Source organism: Kalmanozyma brasiliensis, assembly GCF_000497045.1.
Source record: "Kalmanozyma brasiliensis GHG001 unplaced genomic scaffold PSEUBRA_SCAF6, whole genome shotgun sequence".
NCBI classification, from domain to species: Eukaryota; Fungi; Basidiomycota; class Ustilaginomycetes; order Ustilaginales; genus Kalmanozyma; species Kalmanozyma brasiliensis.
This window is the reverse complement of record NW_015961989.1, coordinates 163946-189627: the sequence shown is the minus strand read 5'-3', so window position 1 is coordinate 189627 and position 25682 is coordinate 163946. Positions and strand designations below refer to the sequence as shown.

General features: G+C 58.5%; 10 protein-coding genes across 10 annotated transcripts; 5 read left to right on the top strand and 5 right to left on the bottom strand.

Moving 5' to 3' along the window:
- Positions 1-155: 155 nt before the first annotated feature.
- On the bottom strand, positions 156-2960 carry PSEUBRA_005442 (uncharacterized protein; the record flags this gene model as incomplete). Its single annotated transcript, XM_016438845.1, has 1 exon — positions 156-2960. The coding sequence occupies one exon, from the start codon at positions 2958-2960 to the stop codon at positions 156-158; it is 2805 nt and encodes a 934-aa protein (XP_016290168.1).
- Positions 2961-3283: 323 nt separating this feature from the next.
- Positions 3284-4467, top strand: PSEUBRA_005441 (uncharacterized protein; the record flags this gene model as incomplete). Its single annotated transcript, XM_016438871.2, has 2 exons — positions 3284-3982; positions 4069-4467. 2 exons carry the CDS (start codon positions 3284-3286, stop codon positions 4465-4467), a joined length of 1098 nt encoding a protein of 365 aa, XP_016290167.2.
- A 26-nt stretch (positions 4468-4493) lies between these two features.
- PSEUBRA_005440 (GNAT domain protein) lies at positions 4494-5033 on the bottom strand (the record flags this gene model as incomplete). Its single annotated transcript, XM_016438847.1, has 1 exon — positions 4494-5033. One exon carries the CDS (start codon positions 5031-5033, stop codon positions 4494-4496), a length of 540 nt encoding a protein of 179 aa, XP_016290166.1.
- A 755-nt stretch (positions 5034-5788) lies between these two features.
- On the top strand, positions 5789-6835 carry PSEUBRA_005439 (Chalcone isomerase; the record flags this gene model as incomplete). The annotated part of the gene is made up of 1 exon (XM_016438868.1): positions 5789-6835. The coding sequence occupies one exon, from the start codon at positions 5789-5791 to the stop codon at positions 6833-6835; it is 1047 nt and encodes a 348-aa protein (XP_016290165.1).
- Positions 6836-7269: 434 nt separating this feature from the next.
- On the top strand, positions 7270-7848 carry PSEUBRA_005438 (Prefoldin beta-like protein; the record flags this gene model as incomplete). Its single annotated transcript, XM_016438870.1, has 3 exons — positions 7270-7472; positions 7578-7674; positions 7759-7848. The coding sequence occupies 3 exons, from the start codon at positions 7270-7272 to the stop codon at positions 7846-7848; spliced, it is 390 nt and encodes a 129-aa protein (XP_016290164.1).
- A 203-nt stretch (positions 7849-8051) lies between these two features.
- Positions 8052-13514, bottom strand: PSEUBRA_005437 (Dbl homology (DH) domain protein; the record flags this gene model as incomplete). The annotated part of the gene is made up of 1 exon (XM_059465595.1): positions 8052-13514. The coding sequence occupies one exon, from the start codon at positions 13512-13514 to the stop codon at positions 8052-8054; it is 5463 nt and encodes a 1820-aa protein (XP_059320375.1).
- A 2840-nt stretch (positions 13515-16354) lies between these two features.
- On the bottom strand, positions 16355-17551 carry PSEUBRA_005436 (Cleavage stimulation factor subunit 2, hinge domain protein; the record flags this gene model as incomplete). Its single annotated transcript, XM_016438842.1, has 1 exon — positions 16355-17551. The coding sequence occupies one exon, from the start codon at positions 17549-17551 to the stop codon at positions 16355-16357; it is 1197 nt and encodes a 398-aa protein (XP_016290162.1).
- An 856-nt stretch (positions 17552-18407) lies between these two features.
- PSEUBRA_005435 (uncharacterized protein) lies at positions 18408-19211 on the top strand (the record flags this gene model as incomplete). Its single annotated transcript, XM_059465594.1, has 1 exon — positions 18408-19211. One exon carries the CDS (start codon positions 18408-18410, stop codon positions 19209-19211), a length of 804 nt encoding a protein of 267 aa, XP_059321645.1.
- A 241-nt stretch (positions 19212-19452) lies between these two features.
- On the bottom strand, positions 19453-22107 carry PSEUBRA_005434 (uncharacterized protein; the record flags this gene model as incomplete). Its single annotated transcript, XM_016438844.1, has 1 exon — positions 19453-22107. The coding sequence occupies one exon, from the start codon at positions 22105-22107 to the stop codon at positions 19453-19455; it is 2655 nt and encodes an 884-aa protein (XP_016290161.1).
- Positions 22108-22660: 553 nt separating this feature from the next.
- Positions 22661-23647, top strand: PSEUBRA_005433 (Kinetochore Mis14; the record flags this gene model as incomplete). The annotated part of the gene is made up of 4 exons (XM_016438866.1): positions 22661-22825; positions 22915-22999; positions 23144-23454; positions 23573-23647. The coding sequence occupies 4 exons, from the start codon at positions 22661-22663 to the stop codon at positions 23645-23647; spliced, it is 636 nt and encodes a 211-aa protein (XP_016290160.1).
- Positions 23648-25682: the final 2035 nt, after the last annotated feature.

Genomic DNA, 25682 nt, shown 5'->3' with positions numbered 1-25682 from the left:
GGGGGGGGGGGGGGGGGGTTTGGGATCGACCCGCGGCTGAAAATAGGGTTCGGGGCGCAGAAACGTGCATGGCTTCTCGATGCAAACACTCATCCCACAAGCTATTGTTCGAAGACCGCACAACGCCGAAAGAACGGACGGGAGAGAAAACCGGCTCACACGCCGAAACGCGCGCGGTTGTCCAACCACCACCGCAACCCCTCTTCGCGCGTGGCAGCGTTCAACCCCTGCAGCGCATCAAAGGTCTTTTGGCACAGCGCGATCCTCTCCCCCCCGCCCTCGGCGTTGCGGTGTTGAACGATGTACGCTTCCACTAGACGCAGCGCCGAGCGGAGGAGGACGAGGTTGACGCCAGGCACGCAGCTGATGAGGCACAATTGGAGGTGCGTTTGCCGATCGTACTCTCCCTCACCCTCGTGAGTTGGCGTTGTGGTGGTGTCAGTTGAGGCGGGCGCGTCGCCGGGATGAGCAGAGTCGCTGTTCTCCGTCGCTTCGACCAGATCCGCCTTTGTTGCACCTGATGACTCTGCAAAGCCACCCGACTGGATGATCTTTCCCCCCATCGTGGCGGTCGGCGCGGAGAGCCGCTCGTGATCCACCTCCTCCGCAATCTGACGCATCACCCACCACGCCACACTGTCGCTCCGATCACTGATCGCCGCGACCACCGTCGACATGGCATACTCGAACTGGGCCGCCGTCAACCTGGCTGGAAAGCTGTCGATCAGCAACCGCACGTAGAAGGGTGCCAAATCCAGAATGCACCGTTTATGCGCCGAATACAGCGCCAACACCACCGAGTGAGCCGATTCGAACGTGTCGCTGAACCGCGTATCCTCGAGATACGGTCGGCAGAGGGGCAGGATGAGCGATTCGATGAACGCATCCGGCAGTACGGGGATGAGTTGCTCTGCCACGTTGAGGAAGTACGTTGTTGCACTGCGTTTCGCCGTGTTCCCCTCCACATCCCCCGTGACGATTGAAGGAGGCGAAATCAGCTCCAGCAGCTGAATACACGCCTCCCCATCCCGCCCGATTACGTCCAGCGCAGAATAGAACACCTTGCGATACACATCGAAGCCATCCGAGCCGAACGTGCTCGTGATCCAGTACAGGTGCGAGTAGGTCGCGAGGACGTGCTGCACGATCAGCAGGTAGGGCGCGGGGAGGTTCGACGTGGATGCGTACGGCCACCGGCGCGAGGCGAGGGACGAATCGACCAGCGCTTCCGTTTCGGAGATGACCGTGGGTGGGATGGTAAGCGTGGGAGAGGGGCACATGTCGACCAGCGCATCCATCATCGAGTCGAACACCATGGTGTAGCTGAAGAGGAGGGTTTTGAAGACGGACCAGAGTTGTTTGGTGAGTGCGCGGCTGGAGTCGACGATCTGGTCCTCGGTCGCGCCAACCAAAGGGCTGTCGAGCCAGGAGGCTTCGAGCCGAGAGGAGAGGCGGGACATGCGCACGAGGAGAGGGAAGAACTCGGCTTCGCCGCCTTGCGGGACGAGCGCGGTGTCGGCTGTGCCGAGCAGGAGGGAAGAGAGCTCGTCGGGGGTCAGCGAGGTGACTGCCTTGGCGAGCGCCCGCGACATGAGCTTGGATAGCGGTCCGAGCAGCGGGAAGAGCGTCGAGTCGAGGATGCTCTGAAGCACCTTGGCGGTGTCGCCGCTTGCGTCGACGGTGATTTGTACTTGCTCATCGCTACCGCACGTCTGCGTGTGAACGTCTTGTGCGAGAAAGGAGAGGAACGAAGTGCGATCTGGACCTTCGAAGAGCGAGAGGATGGCATCGCTCGTTGCCGATGTCAGCTGGACCGGGTCGAGAGCATGGATCTTGCGGTCAGGCACGAAGGGTGCCAGTTGCGCTGCCATGTACAGAGGCACGTCGCGGACATCGCTGAGCGCGGCTCTCAAAGCCTGTCTAGAGCCGAACGAGGTGATGCTTGCGGGGCCTGCCACGGCTGCGGTGCGTTTGCGGAACTCAGCCTCCCATTCGTCGATGTGCTGATCGTCATCGTTGCTGCCAGTTGCAGCTGAGACGCTTTCTCCGGCGGACGCCGTGTGTCCATGGAGATGGTCGAGAATCTCTGCAAGTGTCACGATCCATTCGTCTTCGACCGTGCTGAGGTGACGACGGACGCTGAGACCGAGCACAGGGTTCGCACGCAGCGCAGCCATCTCTTCAAGGATCGACATGTCCCTCGTGCGCTTCTTCTGATCTTTCAGCGAGTAGAGAGCGTTGAGCAGACCTCCGATGACGGCGAAGCGGGGGATCGGCAGACCCTTTGCTGCTCGACAAGACTCTGGTGTGCCTACCTGTTCCGCATCGTCCATGCCTTGGATGATGGCGCTGAGGTAGTGCGACAGCGCGGAGCGAGCTGCCCAGCCGGTCGAATTCTTCTTGGACCGCACGATGAGATCGACTCGCTTTGTGAGCGCCGCAGCTACGGCTTGCGAGATGTTGGTGGACCGTGAAATCAAAAAGGTGCTCAGCGAGCTGGGTGCACCCGGCGGAGTGCCTGTCGGATGAGGTTTGCCCGCGCCACCAGGGGCAGCCTTGTCGATTGTGTTGGAAGAGGATCCAGGCTCGGTAGTCCATGTCACTTTCTTGTCGGCGCCAGACGCCGCTGAGGGAGGCTTGTTCGCTGGAGGGGGAGGCGTCCAGAGGCAGCCGCTGGAGCTAATGACGCCGGCGAATTCGGCCACATGCTCGAGCTCCAATTTGCTGAGGTAGTAGGTGATGCTTCCGTAGAGCGTGCTGTCAGAAAGTAGGCTCAGGTGCTGCGTGCTTGTAGACGGAGCTGAAAGAAGCTTCTTGAGGGATTGAAAGGTGGCATCGTCGGTAGGGTCGAGGAAGTCGGGCTTTTCAGTGACCTTGCTGGAGGATGCTGCGGCTCGCGCCAGTCCAGATGCGGATCGCTGTGCGAGCGCCGACACCGCTCGTTGCTGGGCGCTGTTCATTATGTGCAGCTGAGGGGAAGGACGGTATGAAGGAAGGAAGGAAGGATGGGATGGGGATGTGGAGATGAGAGTCGGCTGCTCAGTCGCCTTTTTGCTGTCACCGGATGAGCCGGTCGACGCTTTCAGCCGTGTGGGGCCCAACCGCGCTCAGACGTAACACTTTGAGAATTTCGACGCCCCGTCTTCCGAATTTGTGATCAAAATTTGGCGCTGCCGCTCCCCTTGATGGGAGGTCCCTGACATCCGTCCTGACACCGACCGACCTTTCGAATCACTGCAGTCAAGCATCGTGCGGCATCAGGGCCGCCTCAGGCTGTAGCGCAATGCCCTCTCCAGCGCCTAACCGTCCATCGGCGGCCGCCATGTCGCCCTTCGGCCGCAACAGCCAGAACGCAGCTCTGCTTGCGAAAGCCAACAAGTCAGCCACCCCACCGCCCTCCTCCCCCTCCTCGAGCTCCCACAAGCAGCCGCCGTCTACGCCGAAAGGCTCAAAGAGCTCAAACTTGGGCAACGGTAGCGGCAATGGCTCTGGAAATCGCAGCATCTCACTATCATCCCGCTCCTCACCGGCCCCTTCGAATCGACAGATGTCGCCTGCCACACCCGGTCCTTCGTCGTCCATGTACGACGCCACGGGACTACTCAGTAGGGACTTTGAGACGACGTATCATCGACAGTGCCGCACGTTGTTGCTGGCGTTTGTGGCGGCGGCGAGGATGTGGGAGGAGATGGCGACGTTCGACGGGCTGAAGTGGGCAAAGGAGGCCGTGGACGGATGGGAGGATGTGCATGCTGCGAACAAGCTGGGGCAGCGCGAGGCTGGGACGACGAGGCAGGCGAGAGGGCCGGCATCGGCGACCGCATCGAGGGCACAGGACAAGAGAAGAGCTCTGGAGCTGGACCCGAGGCAGGCACACGATCCAATATTGGGGCCAGGAGGGTTGAGAGAGTCGAGGCTGGCGGATGCGGTAAGCCGGATAGAGGCGGCTCATGATGGATTGACGACGGTCATGGAACGTTTAGTAGGTACCAAGATGCAGCTTTCTTGGAACGAGATGGATCGGTGGCTGACCTTCACACTTTCTTCGGTGCACCTTTCTATCTGCAGAACAAGGCGTTGACCAAGTTGACAACGGCCAGCGACTCGTTGCGATCACTGCTGGAAGAAGCAGCGCAGCGCAAGGGACTCGAGTTCGTATTTCAAGATCCGATGTGGGCGACTTGGCCGCTGGAACGATTCGTCGAGCGAACGTCCGAACTCGCATCGCAGTACCGCATATCGACGCAGCACCTTCAGCTGCTCGTTCCCACACTCATTCGATCTGGCGAGCCTCCTGCCTCCTCATCATCTCGGCCCAGCGACGAAGCAACACAGCGACGGAGCAAGCAGCGACGATCCGCGTACGAATCCTGGATCACTCTCCCGTATCTCGAGACACGAGGTTCTCAAAGCCTGCTCGGCTTCGAAGCGATATGCGAGGTCGAGGTGGGTCGTTGGAAGGAGTGATAAGCCATTGTCCATTTCGTCTCGGGTCATACAAAGTAAACCGCCATCTGTTCGCCCGCCTTATGATACCCGCACTTTTCATAAAATGCGACGTTCTTCTCGCTACAGTCGAGAATGACCTTGTAGCAGCCCCGCTGTTTGCCTACGTCTGTGAGGATCTCGATGATCCTCTTGCCCAAGCCTTTGCCCTGGCCATCGCGGTGGACGACGATGTCCTCGATGTGTCCGCACAGCCCGCCGCCGCGAAGAAACTTGAATTCGACAAACAAGGTGCCGCATGCTACGATCTGGTCTGTGGCTGTGTGGATGAATACGATCGGATAGTAGGTGTTGGGGGAAGCCATCTGAAGCGCGAACTGCTTCTGCCACGCCGCGAGGCCAATATCCGGCGCCTGTGTGAGGTCTGAGAGCACCCGCAGGTGACCTCGGTTATAGTCGTCGCTGGCCAACGGGCGAACGATGACGTCGGAGGGTAGCAAGTCTTTCGATGCTTGTGGTATCAACGATGAATCAAAAGCGAGCTGCAGTTGCGACTCTGGAGTGAGCTTTGATGTTGAGGCGGCCATGGTGTGTTGACGAGGTGCGTCGGCGGTAGAGACCGGAGGACGTTGTGATACGAGCATCTGAGGTGGTGTGGCTCTGGTGTCGATAGTCTTGATATTCGATGATGGGTGGAAAGCAAGATGGAGCGTGTATTGTAGAAGATTGCGTAGGTGTGATGAGACTGAGCTGTAGGTTGTGACGCTGTTGAAGATGGTAGTGGTGGTGATTGGAGACTAGGCCCTTTTGATCGGCTGCAGTCACCAAGCCGAGGGTGGTGTTGGTTGTGATTCAAGTGCTGCGCTGTGAGCCCCTTTTGCATTTTGGCTGTGTTTCACACTTTTTGGACGCGTGCGGAATCGAGCGAACGGGCGCAGCATCCAAAAAGAGTGTTTGTCTCGATGCAAGGATCGCCAACCACGCAGCCGCGAAGCCCTGAAATTCGCCTTAAAAAAACTCTCCTAAACATCGACTCCGCTCGTTAAGGTCTCGGTTCATCATGCCAGCCAGAGTGTCGTATGGCGCGGACTCGGCCTAGCATCGTCGCATAGGGCCGTCGGCTACGTTCGGATGCGGGTCTTGGCGAGTGAGAGGCCTTCGGGCGTTTGCAGCCAGTCGCGCCCTGTGAGCATCGCCCTGCTAACAATTTAGAGCGTAAATCGCCGGTCAACCTTTCAACCGAGCAAGCAAGCACCGACTCCCTTTGTCTCTGGGCAATGCTTTCTTCCTTCTCGCTCCTCATCCACACACTGTCCTGCTTGCTTCGATTGTGGACGTCAATATGATTGCCGGTCGCACCAGCATCGCTCTGGCCGGCTCACGACGCCTCCTTGCGTCCAGCACAACAGCCAGGAGAAGCGTCGCCACCTTCACGCGCTCCTACCCGGCCTTCCCGCCTTCCTCCTCAGCCGATGCTGTCCAGCGACCGACCTTCTTCCAGCAATCGTTTCATCCGTCTATTGCCGCTTCGATCTACGTCAACTCCACTCAAGCTGAGTCGCGGAGATGGGCGCCGCTCCTCGCAGCAGCGGCGCTGGCAGGCATCGTGACCGTCTACAACCTCTCTTCGCCGGTCCACCTGGACGCTGCACCTCCGACCGCCTCTAATCTTCCCTCGCCCCCCGCGGACGCTTCTACCCAAGTCCTCGACCCAGATACCGGACTCTCTTTCTCCCAGTACCTCGCCACACCCGCCACGCTGTCCTCGACCACAGCTGCGCCACGCCTGAAACTGGCAGGTCTAGGCGTCCGCACCGTGTCCTTCCTCTCGGTCCGCGTCTACGTTGCTGCGCTCTACATCGACGAGTCCCATCCTTCACCGCCCATGCCAGCGTCAGGGAGCCTGGAAGAGCACATGAGGACCTTGCTCGATGCAGGCGTGCCCGTCATCATCCGCATCGTCCCCGTGAGAAATACCGACTTCAACCACCTTCGGGACGGCTTTGTGCGTGCGTTGCAGGCGAGACTCAAGAAGGCGCTCAAGTCGGAGAGCGTACCGAGGGAGGTAGAAGTGCAGTTCGAGGAGGATATCCGTGGTGTCAAGGAGAGCATGCCTAAGGGAAGCGTGCCCAAAGGAAGCGCGTTGGATGTGGTCATCGCGCCAATGGAGAAAGGCAAGCCATCAAGGATGGGATTGACGTTCGAGTATGAGGGTCAGACGTATGGGGGCAAAGTGGAGTCGAATGTGGCAAAGCTAGAGGACAAGTACCAGGGCTTCACGGTGGGCAGGGAGCTCGTGCTCGCGTACTTTGCGGACAAAGGCGAGATCAGTCCCAAGTTCAAGCGGTCGGTGGAGCAGGGGTTGCTGGGGTCACAGCCTGAGGCGTGAGCTCCGCAATGAAAGGATCAAACCCAGCACGTCACACGACAGTAACGATCGAGACTGTGATTGAGCATGTCAGAGGTGAAAGTGAGTGTGAGTGTGTTGGAGTAGTGGCTCTCCTGTAGAGAGGGCTGAGAGCAACACTTTCTATCGCGCACGGTCAAGTGCAATTCTCAAATGTCCAAAATCGCCATCTTCTCATCCTTCTCGTTCTTTATCCAACGTCTCTCATTTACCATCACGACTCTGCCGCTACCTTCGTTTGCCCACATTCCACCCCTTTTCAGGCCCGGCGTGCCCAGCAGCGGCATCACGCACATCGACCTCAGCGCACTCGGCAGCAGTGTCACGCGCATCGAACTCGGCACACTCAGCATCATCGCACCCACCATCATCCGCACCCCTCGCCCGACCTCACCACCAGCAAACGCACCACAGCCATGTCCGCCATACCCGACGAGACGCTCTCCCGAGTCCTCGAGAAGATCCAACTCCAGGTCTACCAGACGAACCAACAGCTTGCGGCGCTACGGGCGCAGATCGCGGCCCGCGAGCGAGAAGCCAAACTCAACACCTTGACGCTCACCGAGCTGCAGGGCATTCAGGATCCCAATGCTGCTTTCTACAGGAGTGTAGGGAAGATGTACGTATCCACAACATTCACAACCCTTCCTCACTCGAAAGCGAGAAGAGAGCGCCAGATGTCATACTGACAAGTGGGAGTGGGTTCACCTCGTTCGCTACACAGGTTCATGCAAGATTCCCAGGCGCAGGTGCTCGCAAGCCTCACAGCTCAACAACAAGCCCTCACAAGCGACGTAGAGGCCCTGCACAAGAAGCAAAAGGTAAGCCCCCCTCACCCCCACATCCAACTCCTTCCCGGTCTCATACTGACCCATTCTATACCACTTCGACGCACCCGCGCACAGTACCTCCAAAAGCAAGGCCAGGACGCACAATCGCACCTCAAAGACATTTTCTCCAGCGTCAACCGTCAGCAGCAGCAACAGCAGGCCTAAGTTTTCCAGCATCTTGTATCATAGTCTCTCGTCCTCAATTCTCAAACTCCAACTCTGCGGTCCGCACACACGGCCGATGATACCGTCATAACAGATCCATGCGATGCAAAGAGGGTTGTACAAATACAGATCCTGCCCACACGTCGGGCGGGTGGGCTAGGAAGCGATCTCAATAGGATCAAATGATGTCCGTGTTCCATCCGTCAGGCGCGTCTCGTCAACCCAAACGTCCCCGCCGTCAGCAGCGGCACCTCCACGGTCGGTGTCATACCTAGCACGCTACCCGCGCGCATCGGCGTAGCAGCGCCCGAGCTCGGCGCCGTCTTCACCCCCGTCACGGGCGCAGCCGAGTCGCATAGCAGCGCCACCTTCTGGATCAACGAGATGGCCCGTTGCACCCGAGCATGCGACAAGGATTCCGGCGGTGTGTTGCGCAGAAGATCGCGCAGCATGAGGCCGTAGCGCGGGATGCGCTGCGTGGGCATGATGGCAATGTCCATCGGCGTGAGGCTTTTGCTACCAGGGGGTGGATGGTGCCACGAATCGGGTGCGGTCGCCGACGTGGGCGTTTGGAGAGGGGTGACCAGGGTCGATTGGCTGCGAGAGTGGTTGAAGCGTCGCGATGATGTCGAATTGGATGATTCGAGACTTTTCTCCTGCTCCGGGCTCGAAGAAAAGACCACGGGTGTATCGACAGGGGGAGCTACAACAACACGAGGAGGCGGAATGAAGCTGGTGCTCGTGATGGTGCTGCGGCGCTTTGTCGACCTGCTCACTGCCGATGTAGCTGCTTGCTCCGTCTGGCCCGATGCGATCGTTGCTGGCTCTTGTCGAACAGCAACCGGCGAAGCGGGCCGTGTGAGCGACGTCATGCGCAGTGTCGAACTCTTGAACCCAGATCCAGGCGACGAGTGTCCGCTGCTGCTCAACGCTTCGCCAGTCGAAGCGCCCACCTCGGCCGACTCACGAGGCATAAGCGGTACCAAGCCGATCTTGTACGGCGACTTGGTCTTGGCCTGCTCCGTCTTGCCTAGATCCTTGAGGGCCTGAGATGCAACGCTCGACCAGCTAACAAAGGTCGACTCGAGCTCGGCGGACAGCACGTCGAAAGCGGCACCAACGCCAGCGCTCGTCGGGTTCTCCTCGACACGCTGGACGAGCGAGTTGCTGAGCGCAATCAGCTGTGGCAAGTGCGACTTAAGCAATGCGACGTGGCTCGGAGGCGCGGAGTTGGCTGACGTCTTGTTCGCGTAGGCGGACGAGTAGGCCGCAAATAGGTTGCTGGTCGACTTGCGCTTCGCACCCAAAAGATGGGAGCTGCCGTTCGAAGGGACCTGCATCTTGCTGACGACGCTGAGAAGGCTACTGAGGTGTCGCGCATAGCTCCTCTCGGTCTGCACTAGCTCTCGGATGAGGAAGAGCGCCTTGACTTCCTTTTTCCAGTCGTCGTCGTTGACAAAGGTGCCGTCGTGGAGTTTGCCACTGGCTTTGCCGACGCCCCATTCTAGACCCGTCGTCGGCGCGCCAAGGGAAGGGGAAACTTTGTCGGCGTACGCCTTGACGATGTCCTTCTGCCGCTGGTCAAGGGCCTTCTCTGACTCTGGAGAGGTCGAGAACGCCGATTTGGACCGGCTCAGCTTGGCGTCCGCACTGGCGGACCGTCTGTGAGGTAGCCTGGGTCTGGAAGGTACGTGAGCCGGGCGGGCAACACGACCATCAACCTCTTGTCTCTCGCCGCTGTCGTTACTCCTTCTAGCCGAGGAGGAGCTCAGATCTGCGCCATCGAGCATCGAGACCGGGCTCTTCGTCTTGAGGTGGTTGCCGGACATCATCCCGAGACGAGCCAGGCGTGTTTTGTTTTCCACCTCCTGGGCTTGGGCCTGAATGCGCTCGCGCTGCACAGCTCGGACCTGCTCGAGTGCCTCGAGGAACTCGCGATCGTCCAGCATGTCGAGGGTTGGCTGGCTCATCTTGCGATCCTGAGCAGTCAAAGGACCACGGAAGCCGCTCGCGGTGGCTGGACGAACAATGACGGGGTCTTGCGCGAACGAAGTGCGGATCGGGTTCAGAACACGCCTGTCGAGCGTGGTGGTGCGGCGACGCACCTCGGTCGGACTTGGCGGAGGTGCTGTCGTGACGCCCTGGAGCGGCTGCGATGATGTGCCTCGATTCACAATGGATGTCAGCGAAGCTGTCGCGTCCTCCGTCGAAGGCTGTCGACGTCTAGACAAGAAGCTGGACGCCTCCGTCGCAGTCTTGGAAGGCGACTCGTTGGCATAGGAAGAGAGTCGTGCAGTCGAGGAGCCCGAACGGAAGGAAGAAGGAGGATAGGCGGGTCGTTGGGGCGAGCGCGAGATAGAAGCCGAGGTAGCGGCGCTCGGAGACGAGGCAGACGTGGATCTCACTGTCGGGCGAGCAGCTGAAGCCGGAGAAGGCTGCACGCTCCTGGCGATGGAGCTCTTCGTTGGAGCTGTGATCCTGCTGCTAAACTCGCGAGATGTCTTCCTTCCCGGAGTCGTAAAGCCGAGCGATGTGCCCGAACGAGGGAGCTCCTTCCTTGCTGAAGAGAATGGCTCGGCTCTGGAGCCAGACGACACCATACGAGGGGTAGACGCAGCAGATCCGTTCTTCGTCGATGCAGGTCTCTGCATGTCGTCCTTCGGCAAGGGCGGTGGCGGTCGGACCGTCTTGAGAGACTCCTTGCGGTCCCTACGCAAGGGATTGCGGAGATGGAAGCCTAGGCTGGTTTCCGGTCTGGTTGGCAACGCATCCATTCGGGTGGATTCCACGCGAGGGCTCTGCGGAGGAGAAGCGACCGCGTTCTTCCTAGTAGCGCGAGCTTTGGTTGAATCAAATACGCCAGAAAGACGGCGGCCCAGCGACGTTCTACTGAGCTGCGGCACGGTTGATGTCGCCTGTCCCGACGCAGGCGCACGATCATGCATCAGAGAGGTCAATTCGGTGCCCACGGACGGGAAGAACTCCCCAGCCGTGTCATACGCAGGTAGGACAGCCCCGTTCTGAGTCTTTGCTCCGGGCGGCTGCTCTTCGAAAGGCGAGGTGAGAGCGTCAAAGAAGCGACCTTCCTCCTTGGGGGAAGCGAAAGATGGCGCGATCATGGAAGTGTTGGAAGATGCGATCAAGTGCCCCTTGAACAAGGGCAGCCCAGAGGAGACGACAGGTGTCGCAACGGCACGCTTGTCCAGGTCTGCAGCTGCGGCACGTGCCGACTTGGTGATCAAGGCAGTCGAACCGAGCGAGGCGTGCTTCTTGTGACCGATCTTCCGTGATGCGTTGGCGGAGGAGGCGGCGACGCTGCCGAGCGATTGCGAGGCGGGCATGGTCGCAGGCTCGGGGAAGGCGAGCGTCTTGTAGACCGCCTCTGGCGAGTCGGCGAGCTGATCAAAGAGGGCGGCTCGAGCGACGGTGTCGAAGCTGTTGCCGATGGTTGGGTCCACTGGGGCGGATGTGTTCGCCGATGGGACGAGGTTGAAGTGATCCTTGACAACGGCTAGGTCCTCGACCGACGCGGGAGCAGCTGAGGACGGGGGCAGCGCTGAAGTCGAGAGAGCCGGTGACGGCATCGGAGACTCGATCTGGCTGTTGAGGAATGCGAACGAGGCCGCAAATGAAGGGGAGATCTGAGCGGCTGTGCTCGATCCTTGGTTTCCATTGAACGGCGGCGATGAGATGGGAAGAGGTCCGGGTCGCTTCGGGGCTTGGGCCACGGATGAGTCCTTTCCTGTCTCCTGTGACGCTCCGTTCAGGACAGGGGCGGACGAAGCTTTGGCTGCAGGGGATGCCGCTGCTTGACTCTTCGCATGCCTGCCGACAGTGCGGGAGCTCGCTTCCACCGCGGTCTGCGAATACGCAGACTTGGACAGCGCTGCATCTTTTGTCTTCTTGGTAGTCAGATGGGACATCTTCATCGACCATTGAGCACCGTGAAGCGTGAGACGCGACGACAGACGCGACTTGGGTCGATCCTCCGATCTGCCGTAGTCGGTGGGTTCTTTCGACGCGGAGCTTGCACCTATGCTGGTCCTGGGTGGCGATGTTTTGGACCTCGCATCGAGTCGACTGCTGGGCTCTGATGGTCTGGATTGAGGTATGTAGGAGCTCGAATATGCGGTGCGCGCAGGACTCTTGCCCGGCGTCACAGCAGAGACGGTCCTTCTGCCAGCAATTCCTTGGGTAGCAATGTTGCGCTGCGACGAAGAGTCCGTCGAGGAAAGCTCGTCGGTAGTCGGATGAGGGCTGGCGCCTGCCAAACTTGGACTAGAGGAGGCTTGTGAGGCCGGGGTAGACGAACTTGTCCCACTCAACGCAGGACTATTTGTGACCTGCTCTCGGCCTGGAGACGGTGTTGTGGCGCTGGTGGGCGTAGTCCACAGGAACGAGCTGCGCAAGGACTTCGCTTGCCTGGAAAGCGTCATGCGGAAGGAACTGCTGGACGAGGTGGAGGAGCGCTTGGACGCGTGCGCGGACGCGGTCTTGTCATGATCGTGAGCGGACGAAGAAGACAGGCTGGAGCTGGACTTGCTGGGGAATGATTTGGGCTCGATTGGGGCGCTGGATGGACTCGCTGGTGTGACCAAGTGCTGATAGGGAGAAATGCGAGGTCGACCGTCATCACTGCGTTTGGTTGGAGTAGGAGCCCCACTGGGCGAGGAGAGGACAGGAGAGGAGAGCCTGTAAGCCTCTATGGGACTGACGGCGCTGTCGTCGTTCTGCAAGTCGAGCTTTTGCAGGTTTGCCGCGACCAGAGGTGTCGCAGATCCAATAGATGTGCCTTGGTCCTGGAGTAGAAGATCATCCTCGGGAGCTTTGTCAATGCGGTCCGCGTCCAGAGGCGCAGCAAAAAATTCGAGCGACTGTGAGCGCGAAGGGGCGATCGGTGCATCCGAAAGCATCAAAGGCGGCAAAGAGGACTGCAGAGGATCCGTCGAAGGTGGAGCGTTCGAGTACTCTGAGCGCCAAAAGTCGTCCAGGACTCGGTCTTGAGCTGTAAGCTTGCCGTCATCATCTTGCTGAGGTGGAAAATCGGGACCTCCCAGAGAGGAGCCATTTCCTTCTTCCGGGCTGGTCGGGGTGGTGCTGACCGAGCTCTTCGTACGGAAGAGATGCGCTGAGGGCAGCACAGCCGAAGGCGCGGCTGGGTCTATGGCCGTATCTATGCCAAGAACAGAGGCACGAGCATGCTGCTTGGAGGCATCCACGATCGCAGAAGAGGATGGCGGTCTCGGAAGATCTTTGAAGCGGCGACTGAGCGTGTGGGGATGCTGTGGCAGGAAGAAGCTGTCTGTGGTGGCAGTGGAACGCGATGAGCCGGTGGATCTGCCAGAGTCGCTTCGATGGTGATCTTGCGAAGGATCCTGCGCTGCCGCAGTGATCAGTGCTGGACGAGAAGACGAGGGGCAGATGCCGGAGCGCGCGGGTCGGCGACTGGGCAGTGGCGAGTTCTGCATGTGTTGAGCATTGGAGGTGGAGGGCGAAGGTTGTCGAGCGAGGCGCGTGGTCGAAAGCGTCGGAATGGACGAGTTGGAGAGCGTGCGCGACGACTTGACTGCTCCAGGGCGTCGGGTCTGGCTCTTTTCGGAACGAGATGGTGAGGGTGTGGTCTCGACCCTGGGTGTAGCAGAGGAGGACGTGTGATTTGGCGCCATGACGGCCAGCACAGGTATGGATCACCTGAGGGCCGTGCAACTAGTTCAGCGTTGCTACTGGCAAGAGCTGTGGTGGTCTAGAAGGAAGTCGTTCATTCGGCTTGCGGTGAGATAGTGACAGCCGAAGAGCCGGACGTTCCTGACGGGTAAATGAGCGATGTAGCGCGCAAGGCAGCCAAGTTGTTGGCGGTCCAGACGAGGGAGTTTGCAGCTCGGACTTAAGCAGACGCTCCTGTCGTCGTCACGAGAGGATCGGTCGGAGAAGCAAGAAGGCTTGGGTGCTGTTTTGAGAGACACGCGAGCCCGAGTTTTGCGATGCGTGTGCGAACAGAAGCAGATCCAAGTTACGCTTTATCGGAACAAGAGGCGAAGAAATGCGATCCAGATCGATACCGAGGCTGACGTTCCAGACGTTTCCTAGATGAGTTCCTCGGCCGTGTGCGAAGAGGAAGAAGAAGCAGAAAGAAGACCGATTGCGGTAGTGAGCGGGATCGAAGATGATCGAGGAGAGTCCGTGGTCGTGGTCGGGGTCGAGAGTGGGTGCTTAGAGGAAGCAAAGCATGAGTATATCCAGCATGTCGATGATCGAATGGGATCCTGAGAGACGGAGCCAGCGAGGAGAGGTTGCGATGGGAGTCAGTCAAGCATTAGCTTGTGATGATGATGATGGATGAAGGTCGAGAGCTCGAGCTGGCAAACAAAGGAGGCAGGCCAAACAAACAAACGAGCCGCAAACCCTTAAAATGAATTGGCCTCGTCTAGCCAAGCCAGCCAGCCAGCCAGTCGGTCACAGGGTCGCAGTCGAAGCAGTTCAGGGCCCAGCTTGGCTCGCAAAGATCGACAAAAAGTGGAGCTGAGCAGCAGCAGCCTCAGCAGCATCAGGGTGCAGGCGGCATCAGGGCAGGCGGATGGGGGCAAGCAGGCGGGCGTCGAACTTGAAATTCACACACGAAAAGAAATGCAGCCGACAAGTGTGTGATTTCGGTTTTCAAGCGGTTTGGCGGAGAAGGGACTTGAGCATCGAGAGACACGCGCCTTGTGCAGCCTCTGAGTCAGTGTGCAGCGAAAGGCGGGCGTTGCTTCCGATGCTTGAAAGGTGCATTGACGTGCATATATCCCACAGATTCTCCTTCTGATCCACCCAAGGCTCCATCGAGCCAGATAACGTTGAACAGCGTCCGTCGATGCTGAGCAAGACCGAAGAAGCTCTCGGGTGGGGACCCGTGATATGACTCAAGGCGACGGATGGCATTGTTTGTCATGTTATTCGGGCATGGCTTTGCTTGGCACGGTACGCGTGGCGTGGGTTGGCCTTGCGGAAAGGCGCGTCTTTGGCAGACTCATCCCTGCATTGCGTGGCGTTGTAAGAGGTATGCTGAGTCGCTTCTCGAGCCACTTGTGTGATGCCGCATGTGATGGTGCAAGTTGGCGAGCAGCTGTCGGACGAGACCGACATACTACACCGTGACCTTGCCGTGTCGCTGATGCTTGGGATCGGATTAAACTCCGACGGCGCGTACCCACACACTCGGATGCTCCCCGTCTTCTGGTGGCGATCGCACCTGTCTGTTCCAAATATACTCGGACACAATAGAGCTGGCTGGCATGTGCTTTGACTGTCTCGATGAGCCGACGGCTTGAGCGAATAGACCGACACGAGGGCAAAGTAGGCTTGTGCGAGGAGAAGGCCAAAATCGCAGCGGACCATGCTCTGACGATCGCTGCGGCGGCTATGCGGGCGCTGCAGCTGTCTCACTCACTTGCATCACTCGTCTGCCGCCTTGCAATTTTTCCTCTCGATCGATTTCGACTCACACTCCGACTGTCCGTCCTCCTCACTCCGTCTTTCTCCATATTCAGCCCATGGAGTCGATGACGTTGATGCACTACGATCGTGGTCGACACCGAAAGCTTCGAGTTTGTGGGGCCCGATTCAGGGCCAGGCCGAACTCCGCAATCCAGAAGCGACGCTAGAAGAACGCGCGAGCCGAGCACCAAGCGAGGGGAAAGAAGCCAGCTTGTCGGCTCGCCAATCGACTGCCGATCCGAAGATCATATGCACCCTGACGAAATCGCGTAGATACCCACACGCCAAATCCACCCGCCGCAGTCACAATTTGAAATAGACATCATAGCGTACGGTTTTGCTCACGGCGAGGACCGTTGCGTGTGAAAAAGTCGGCTCGAGCCTCACTTGATGCTGTTCCGAGGAGCCCTGCTGTACAGCGGTCGTGCGGATCATCCGACTCAGTCTAGGCCTAGCCGACAGTTCGGAAACCAATACATATCCTCGCTTCGCAAGATCATTTGTTCTTCTAGAGCGATCGGCGGCCGACGAATCGAGGGCAGCATGAAACAATCAGATGACTAGACGGACTCTCGTTTGGAGCCAGATGTCACGGCGACCAAATCAGCAGGCGGAATCTGCTTTCATCTCCTGGCGAGACAGAGACGGCGTGCTTGCAACCTTATTCACTCCCCTGACAGCTGCCAGACAGGAGCAGATGATTTGTGGCAATGACGACGACGTGTCTTGACCTAGCACGGGAATGACGCTACATGCCATGTGTCTCAGCTGTGCATTCTAGGCTGACGAGGCTCATCACACAAGGTTGAGACCTGACTCGGAAGGTTTCTTATCCGTCCCTCGATCAGTGGCACACCACAGCACTGAGATCACAGAGCAAGGAATAGTATCACGATCACCGGTCAGACCAAGCTCGAAGCACACCGCACCGCATCGCGTCTAACTTTTGATGAGCGGATTCGTATGCATCTACTAGTACAACACCGCGTCCTCGCTCCAACCCTTGTCTTCCTTGTCGCGCCTTCAACCCACATCAAGCCTGTCCGAACTGAGCCTTGAGCTGCAAGATGCTGGCCTTTTGGTCGGGAGGCAGGGCGTTGATCTGATCCGGTGTCAGTTGGAGCACCTGCATGAGGAGCGCCTTCTGCTCTTCGGGGAGGTTTTGGCCTGCCAGTGCTGCTGCTGGGTCGTTGTTAGCCGGCGCAGGTGGTTGGCCGCCGTATCCGGGCTGAGCGTACGGTGCCGGTGGTGGTCGTGCTTGGGGTGGGTAGCGTCCGCCTGGTGGGGCACCGCCGTAGTGCTGAGGAGGCGTGGCGGAGCCGTTGTTGTTGGTGGGTTGCTGCTGCATGTGTGGGGGAACGCTGGGTGGAGGCGCAGCAGCGCCAGGGACCGCACCCGAAGCAGCCAGAATGCGCTGCAGAATGTCAGGATCGACGACGTTCATCATCAACATCGCCTGAAAGAGAGCGTAGGCGAGCTGCGGATGCCCCGTGAGCAAAGCACGCGCTTGTTCAGGTGAGCTTGCTACGAGCGACTTCATCTGGCTCATGATGTCCAGCAGCTGATTGGGTGGCAGCGTGGCGAGCGTCTCTGTAATGGCATCTGTCGAGCCAACACCGGCTGGAAGAGGAACGCCAGCGGGAAGATTCGGAGGCAGCGTATACGCGCCGCCGCTCGGTACGCCGCCAAAGCCACCCGGAGGGCCACCCATCGGAGGGCCTCCAGGTCCACCGTATGGCTGTCCACCCGGCGGGCCGCCAAATTGCCTCTGCCCGAATCCGCCATCCGCGGGACCGCGCTGTTGCCAGCCACCACAGACAGCTCCTCCGCCTCTTGGTGGTCCACCTGGTCCACCAGCATGACCAAAAGTCCCTGGTCGACCGGCACGTCCTGCCGCTGCAGCTCTCCTCCGAAGGTCGTCCTGGTCAAAGTTTCCGTGTTGCGTCGTTCGCCCTTCCATGAGCGGATCAATGTCAGCGAAAGAGATACGCAGAGGACGTCCGCCCACTTCGACCTCGTTCAGATTTCGCACCGCGGATGCGGCCGTCTCGGGGTCCTCGAACTCGCAGAAGCCGTAGCCCTTGAATTTGCCAGTGTCACGATCGTTGACCAGACGGAATCCGACCACCTTGCCGACCTCTCGAAAGACGTCGGTGAGCTGCTCCTCTGACATGTCATATGGAATGTTGCCGACGAAGACGACGCGCGAGCCTCGTTGTGGACCCGCCATCTTGATGTGTTATGGAGCTGCTTGTACAGCTGTGCTCTTTCGAGTGTGTTGTGTCTTGACGCTGCGCGTGGCAGTGTGCCCTAGCACTCGGCTTCGTGCTTGTGCAGAATGTACTTCTTCGCGTGATTCCTCGCGCACGCTCGCTGAGGCTATGGACGCACAGAGACAGACTTCACTGACGTAAAGCAAGCGCAGGCACGGAAGCAATGACGCAGGCCTCAGGAAACCACGAGACGAGTGCGATCAGCGAAAGCGAGGTCACGAACGAGATGGTCGTGCACGCAGATAGGACGGCACAAAACGCTTTGCGATAGGAACTGCGGTAGGGATGCGATGCAATGCTTCTTGATGGTGATGGCGCAGCAGAAGGTGTGGAAGAAGAAAGCAAACAAAGGTCTTTGCGTGTCTCTGCTTTTATCATACGCTCTGTCTCGGCTCCGACTTGATTTTGCGTGACCGAACGGGGGTATTCGGGAACTAACATCTCATACCGAAAAATGCATGCTCCGTTGCGCTCCTCCCCCGCATTCCTGCCTGCGGGAAGGCTGAACCTTGAAATTCCAGAGTTACACTTCTCAGCCTTTGCAACACGAGAGCCGGCAAAGGCACAGCGTCGCGTGAGGCGGCGGCAGCGACTGGAATTCGCCGAAAATTTCAATGCTTCAGGGTCACTTGAAGCTCGGCTGCCTTGAACACCATCCTCTCTAGCATTCGTCTCAACCTTCCCCTACATAACACACCCATCCTCATCCGCTCAGCCGCCATATCTCGTGCAACCACAAAACCATCTTGTTTCTTATCGTCGACACACAGAGCTGATAGTTTCATCCTATCATCGCTTCGCGCTCTGGCAGCCATGTCCGCCACCACCGTCGCCTCGTCATCGAGGACAGTAGCGTCACATCTCGTCATGGCCACCGCCCTGTCTCACGTCACAGCAAGCACGACCGTTTCAGCCAGTCGCAGCATGACCACCGCATCATCCGCAAAGGCATCCTCTTCATCCGCATCATCGTCCTCGCGTCCACGGCGGTCGGCGCGGTTCGCAGCGCGACCCGGAGCAGACATGGTTGGTCCTCCCGATCCGATCAGCAACCTTCGACCCATTCGCTACGGATCCGCCTTTGAAGAAGTCACCTCTCCCTCCGTCTCTTCCCCTTCCGCCACTGCGAGCCTCTCACATCCGTACTCTCTCCAAGAATTCACCTCGTCCAGTTCGACCTTGCCTGGTACATCCCGCGCCCCTTCGCTCTACTTCGAGCGTCTTCTGGCCAAACTTGAATCCGCCGAGTTGGCACACAAACTCCGCATGGCGCGCGCAGACAGCTTCAACCAGCGCTTCTGGCAGGAAAACAACGCACGCTTCATCCAAGCCCTCGGCGAGTTTCGGTCCCGAACGGGGTCGAGTAAGGCAGTCGCTACAACGGGGAAGGGGAACACGACGAATGAACAGGAGAACGAACTGGATTTGGATTCGGACTCGTTAGCTACCTTCTACAGCGCTTGGTTGAAGGCGAACAGTGCGAGACATAGAGCCTATAACAGGCAGCTGTGGAGACAGACCTTTGGCGATTTGGCTCCTGCGGCGAGATACCAGGGATTGAGGGCATGGGCAAAGGTCGTGGGTTCCGTGGAGAGGAGGTTGGGTCGCATCAACTGATGGATGGCGAGATCGGGACAGACAGTGCGGGGAAAGGGGAGAGACAGGAAACGCTCCCTTAGCACCGCTGCGGCAGCCTACCGCCGATATCGTCAAGCGACGTTCCTGCCGCGTGCTCAAACATTACTCGCATCACGGGCCGGGTCGCTTACTTACACGCAATCAACGGAACCTGGAACGACGAATGCATTGCTTGCAAAGTGATTGTGAGGGACACTGGGTGAAGGACACTGGGAGAGGTTCATTTCGGGTTGACAGACTCCATGAGCAAACGCATCGAGAACATCAGCTCGTGCGTGGCATCGAGACACTTTGCGCATCGCTCTGCCACAGTCTGGAGCGACGGCATCGCTCCCGATCCGTCCTTGGGTCCGCTTGAGTCGAGCAGGCCGGCCAGATACCTGTGTCGTCGATGCTCGCTGTCCTTGCCCAGATGCGTCCGCATGACCGCGCAGCATCGGCTGAAGTCGTAATAGTCATGGTCGAATGCCTTCGAGAGCCGCGTGAGGTAGAGCTGCAGGTTGCGCCGCTGCGATGAGCGTTCCGATCCGCCAGCCTTGGGCATCTTCAGATCCAAGTCTTGGCCCTGCGAGCTGTCGGGGATGGATCCGTTGGTCGACGTGTACGATTCCTGACTCTTTGATGTGCCTTTCGTGTCATCATACATCGTGACGAGCGCTCGCGCGACGAAGAACTTCATCTGATTGATGCGGTCGCGTGCCAACATCTGCATCATGCGAACGAAGGCAAATGCCACCAGACCGCCCTTTTTCATCTCGTCGGTCAGTGGAGCCTCGAAGGCTGAGTCCGGCTTCTTGAGCGTGACGGTCAGCTTGCCTGTGATGCGCGATGAGGGTCCGGATTTGACCGGGCGACGGCTCTGCTTTTGCACCACGGGTGACTTGCGGCTCTCGGATCGGTCCGGGAACGTCGCGGACAAGCTGAGATCCGCCGACTCGTCCAGCTCGAGCCTGTGCAGCGACAGAAAGTGAAGGATGGCCTTTGCGTCGGTGTCCTGCTGTCGCATCGAGGCGTCCTCGAGCAGCGCAATGGCCGCTTGCTCCTGGGGCATCGCATATGCCAGCGCACCGTCCATCGTGATCACACCCTGGTCCTCGAAGTTGAATCTTGTCGGTTCCGGTGACCTTGCCTTGTCAGGTCGTGTGCGAGTAGCGTCGCTCAGGTACGCAGTGAGCGTGCTGGCAACGACAAACGGCTCCTTGGTGAGCAGTGGAAGCATGAGATACTGAACTTCTTGCCCTTGCAGCGCTCCGATGCGGTCCGACACGCCTTCGGTGAAAGCAACCGAGCTGATGTGGTTGAGCTTGACCAGTCGGAAGATGGACGCAAGCAGCCATGCGGCACTGATGGCGCGCAGGGCCATGAGACGCTCCTCCTTCTGATCGCCGACCTCTTGCCGATGCACGAGCTCACCTTCCGGCACAGATGAGAATAGGCGAGCGTCGCCACGAGTGTGGAGCGACTTTGCCGTGTCGAATAGATTGGTGGTTGCTTCCGTATTTGTCGTTGCTGGGGTGTAGGCAGGCAGGACACCGGGAAACGAGAATGCCACGTCGAGAGCTCTGCCGATCTCGTCAGTTGTGTCTTTGGTGGATGCGGTCCTGACTGCCGATCCGCCCTTCTGTCTAGCCGAATGGCTGCGTGGAAACTGCCAGAGTAGAGCTGGTTCGTCGTCCGATGCTGCGGTGGCTTCTGCGGTTGCCGCCACGTCTTGTGGCGTAGCACGATCCCAAAGTCGGAGCAGGACAGGGAGTGTGCGCCAGGCGCCCTCAGTCATCTTGACCTTGCTCTGATGTGCTTCGTCGTCGTCTCGTACTGTTGCTGCAGGCTTGGCGATGCGGATGCGCTTGGCCGGCTTCTCGGACGGAGAGGTGGTCTTGCCTTTGCCCTTGGTCTTGGCGGAAGAACGTTTGGCGGCACGACCCGGGAGGGAGACCCTCAGGCGGAGGTCGTCGTTTTCGTCGTCGGAACTGTCATCAGTGTCGGTGTCGGAAGAGTCGCTGCTCTGCGCACCGTTCAGCTTCTTCCAGCGAATCTCCTTGAGGCGGTCCTCAAGCCGCCTGTGGCTGGTGCTGGCGGACTGCAATTGCTTCTGATAGCGTTTCCGCTCTGATTCGTTCATCCAGAACTCGCTGACGCGCGCCAGAGCCACGTTCTCGATCTCGGTAGGATTGGAGAACCTTCGATCGCAAAGCAAATCCCACACATCTTCTGCGCGATGGAAGTCGTTGCGCACCCAGCGCTCGATGGAGCTGAGATTGAAGGATGCGTCGTGATCGTCGTCGTCGAGTCGGGCTGAGCCACGGCGGCCTTTGCGAGATGACTCCGGGGAGACCGATCTGCTGGTCGTCTGCAGGGGCCTTCTTTGCGAGGGAAGCGCTTCGAGCATATGGCGAGCCAGCAGGCACTCTTGGCGACCGCTCTCGGCTTGCGCGTCGCCACCTTGGCCAGTGATGTCAGCGCCAAGTCGTGAATATTGGATGAGCAGAGAGGAGGCCTTGAGGACAGCAGAGGGAGAAGGCTTGTCAGATGCGGCAGAGGCAGCTTTCATGGCATTCTGCCCGCCCTTTCTGTCCCTGGACTGCGTCAAGAGGCGGGAAGAGATGTCGTGAAGCTGGTGGTCAAGGGTCCATCTGGAGGTGGAAGCTACCTGGCCAGGCGCTAGCGAGCAGAGGTTGAGAGCGACCAGCTTCTGGATGAGGCTCTTGATTGGTGTCAGACCCTCAGCTTTGAGCTGGTCGAGCAGGTCGACTGCCTGATCGTATTGGTCTTCATCGAAGCGATCGTCGACGAGCTGAGCCAGTGCTGAGGGCAGTTGGGTGAATGGACGCCTCGGCTTGCGGGTCGGAGTAGCCGACTTGTCGTCGTCGGTCATGCTCGCAGAGCGACGCTACTGCTGAGCATCAGACTGCTGGAGGGTGTGAGCAGCAGTCGGATGGTGGTGAGTAAGACGATGATGGTGCGGGTGTGTGAGATGCGGAAGATCCCCGTGTGCGGAAGACGTCACAAAAAAGCCAAAAAAGAAAGTTACCGAGTCAAGCAGGGTCTTCGTGGTGGGTGTCTGTCTTGGCCGTCATGCAGCACCTTCGCTGTGACGCGTGAACTTAGGCGTGTTTTTTGGCTTGCACACGCCAGCTGAGTCCGGCGGCATTTCCGAGAGAGCGAGGCTGAAGCTCGTGTTGGTGTTGATTTCCATGTTTCGGATGCGCCGTATCCTTGTGACTACCAGTCATCCTTCGGTCCATCCGCCGACTGCATCCTTCTCCTTTACTCTCATCACATCGAGACTTCACTCTTGGCTCATCACATCGCTCCCACGCCCGTCGCGTGACACTCATTGGCGCATACGACTCGAACTCGGGCAACCCGCACAGCTCCCTCTCGAACTGACTCGTCGCAATCACAGCATTGCACCACTCCTCGTCACAATGTCAGGCCACTTCCCGCGCTTGAATCTGGATCGACCCGCGGATCTGGATCATGTGCTCCACGTCATCAATGACCATGCTCACAAGGTGGCGCAGATGGAGTTCGGAAGCGAGCTCGAACGTGACAAGGCGCTCAAAGCTCTGGTGGACAAGATGATCAAACGCGTAAGTCTGGATCGATAGAGCAACCACAACATCCACGCTGCGCATCTGACACAGCCTCTCCCCATCTCAACAACGTCCACTCTCAACAGTTGACAGGAGCAACCAAAGCCAAGATCGAGCGAAACCTGTTGTACAACGGCATGTCACCTGGCGAATATTCACGGCATAGCAAAGGTGAGTCGATCGACTGGCAGCACGCTGTCCAATCACTGGCGGCTCGACTCGATCGGTTGCGCTTCGATTCGAATGCGAAAATGGTGTCGTCGAGAAGATCATGCTGACCTCGGATCTTTCCTGCAAACTGGTGTTCCGCTGCAGGCGTCGAGCCCTTCGACGAGGATCTTTCCAGACGGCTCCAGGTCCTCAACGATCAGTCCAATACGCTCACGACGGAAGTCATTGCATTCCGCAAGGCGCTACCGGCGCGCAGAGCAGAGGCAATGGAGAAGAGGGCCGCCGTCATTCGCGCATTGGAAGCCAAGACGGAAGAGCAACGCCGAGCTGCAGAGGAGGAGCATGCCCTCAGGCTGCGAGAGCAGAGCAAGCCGATCAACATTGACCTCAAGAGGAAAGCAGAGGTGGCAGACACGCTCAAACACTCGGTCGTCGACATCACCAGCCTCCAAGTGGTAAGTGCCGAGCTGACAAGCACGACGCTGCAGCCCCATGCCGATGTCACAGTGATGCTGACTGCCTTTCTTTCGACGTCTTTCGTCTTTGCCTCGCTTCACTTTGCTCCGTCATCAGTCCATCCTCGAACAAGCAACAGCAGCCAACGAGCAGGCCAAGTTGGTCAAGCGTCTGCGCACCATGCCCTTGTGAAGGTCCCTCGATGCCTTTCCTATATCTGTACTTATATCACCTTCGGCAGGCGGCGCCGAAACTATACCCATCATCTCGTACGATGACAAGCAAAGTCGCTGCGAGCGGACCTCTGTGTTGCAATGGATCTTCTCCTTGAGCTTCTCACGCCGCGATGAGCAGATGAAGCCGCATCAATGGTGTGAGGTATATATGAGCTAATGTGTGTGGACTAAATATCTGCGGCCATAGAACCTTGAAAGCACCGCATCCCGTCCGATCTGCGAAGTTAAGCAAGGTATCGCCTAATCAGTACTGCGGTGGGGGACCACGCGGGAATCCTAGGTGCTGCAGTTCTTTTGCTCTTTCTCTTTTTGCTCTTTTCCTTCCTTTTTTTGGTCCCGATATATGGGCTTGTATTTCTCGCCCGCTCTCGTTCATACAGTATTATATTCTGTCTGGCCTTCTCGCCCTCGCACACGAACTGCAGCGAGCTTAAACCTCGGCTCCGCAGAACGTGGTCCACGCACCAGTGACTTGTAGAAAGAGATTGCGCTACTTTGACAGACTAAGCGTCCGGGGACTCGCCAACGCGACAACCACTCTAAGCGTAGATCTCTTGAAGGCTGCATCGGTCAAGGTCTCCTAACTAGCGTGGACGACTAGACGCGAGCGGGCACCCCAGAGGGACCCATCCAAGACGAGGTCTCGCCTACTGACGAGTCCAGACCGGGTTGACCGAGCATCTGACGCTTGATACCAGATGACCACGGACCTTTCCAACGCTGAGCAAGCAACGCTGAAAGCTTTGCTCGATAGCGACGTCCCTTGGAGAGCAAAGGTCAGCGCTATCATCTCGGACGAGAGCGGCGGCCATCCATCACCGCTCCCTTTTGCCAAGCTTTTTTGAGAAGAGCAGGATTTGCGACCGGCGCAAAATTCTGGTCTCAGGGTCCACAGCTGTCACAGCGCATCCGCCACGGTATTTGAAATGCCAAGAAGTGCCATCGCGTTCTTGGCGCTGCTCGTTAGGGTCGCGTGGGCAGCTCGACAGTCACTCGCAGTGGCGGACCGCGAAACGGGTTCATGCCAAGAAGCCAACGTGCTCACTCGACCCAAGAAGCCATTGCCATCTCATCGTTTACTACGAGGAATGTACCTCGCAGCATAGCAGCCAGCCGTCGCGACTATCACACTTCTTCGTTGTCGTCTTGATAGCTCATCGCTGCTGCTGCTGCTGCTTGTCGTCAGCCTGCGATTCGAATTTGAAATGGACTTGGACGAAACCCAGGTTCGTGGTCCACTATGCATGGACACAAATACTAGCTCATCAGGCACCACAACCCCACTTCCTTCCCCAGACCAGGTCATGTTCAACTCGCCTTGAGTCTGCGGCGGTTTATCGTCGACCCTCTCCGCGACGAGAATGCGAGTCCGGGTGCGGCACGTTCTTCTAAAGCCACTCGCCAAGACCTGTCAAGGTCGGGACCCCCTTCGGCAGCACACCTTCCGACTGCCAGAGCGACCTACTGCGTCCGTTTGACCCGCATTTACTTGACCGACGGTGCCGCAAACGAATAACGCCAGACCAACTCGAATCCGCTGTGCTCAAATCATCCAGTTCGCCTTCGTGTGAGAAAGCGGACACCGTCTCACAAGCCATGCTATCATTCCACAACGCCTAGATCCACCTGACTGAGCTTGAGAGAGCAACACGTTCACCGACATGCGATCGGTTCTGACATGCCTACCTCTTGGCAAAGACAGCACTGGGCCTCTCAGACTGTCTATGGCGCGAACCAAACGGTCGACGGTCAGTGAGTCTTGTTTGCAAGTACCACCGAAAGAGAGGCAACTGGTCATTCAACGTGGAGGAACAGACAAGAGCAGCGCTATCAAAACTACCTGTTGCAACTCGTGAGACCAAATCACGAGCAGCGGAGCATTGTTCACCTATTCATGGTCCGATCGACGAGATCGTCTGAGCTTGCTATCATCTTTTGCTGGCGGAGAGTGAAATCGTAACGACGGGAGAGGTCGGGGCCTGACCTGCCAC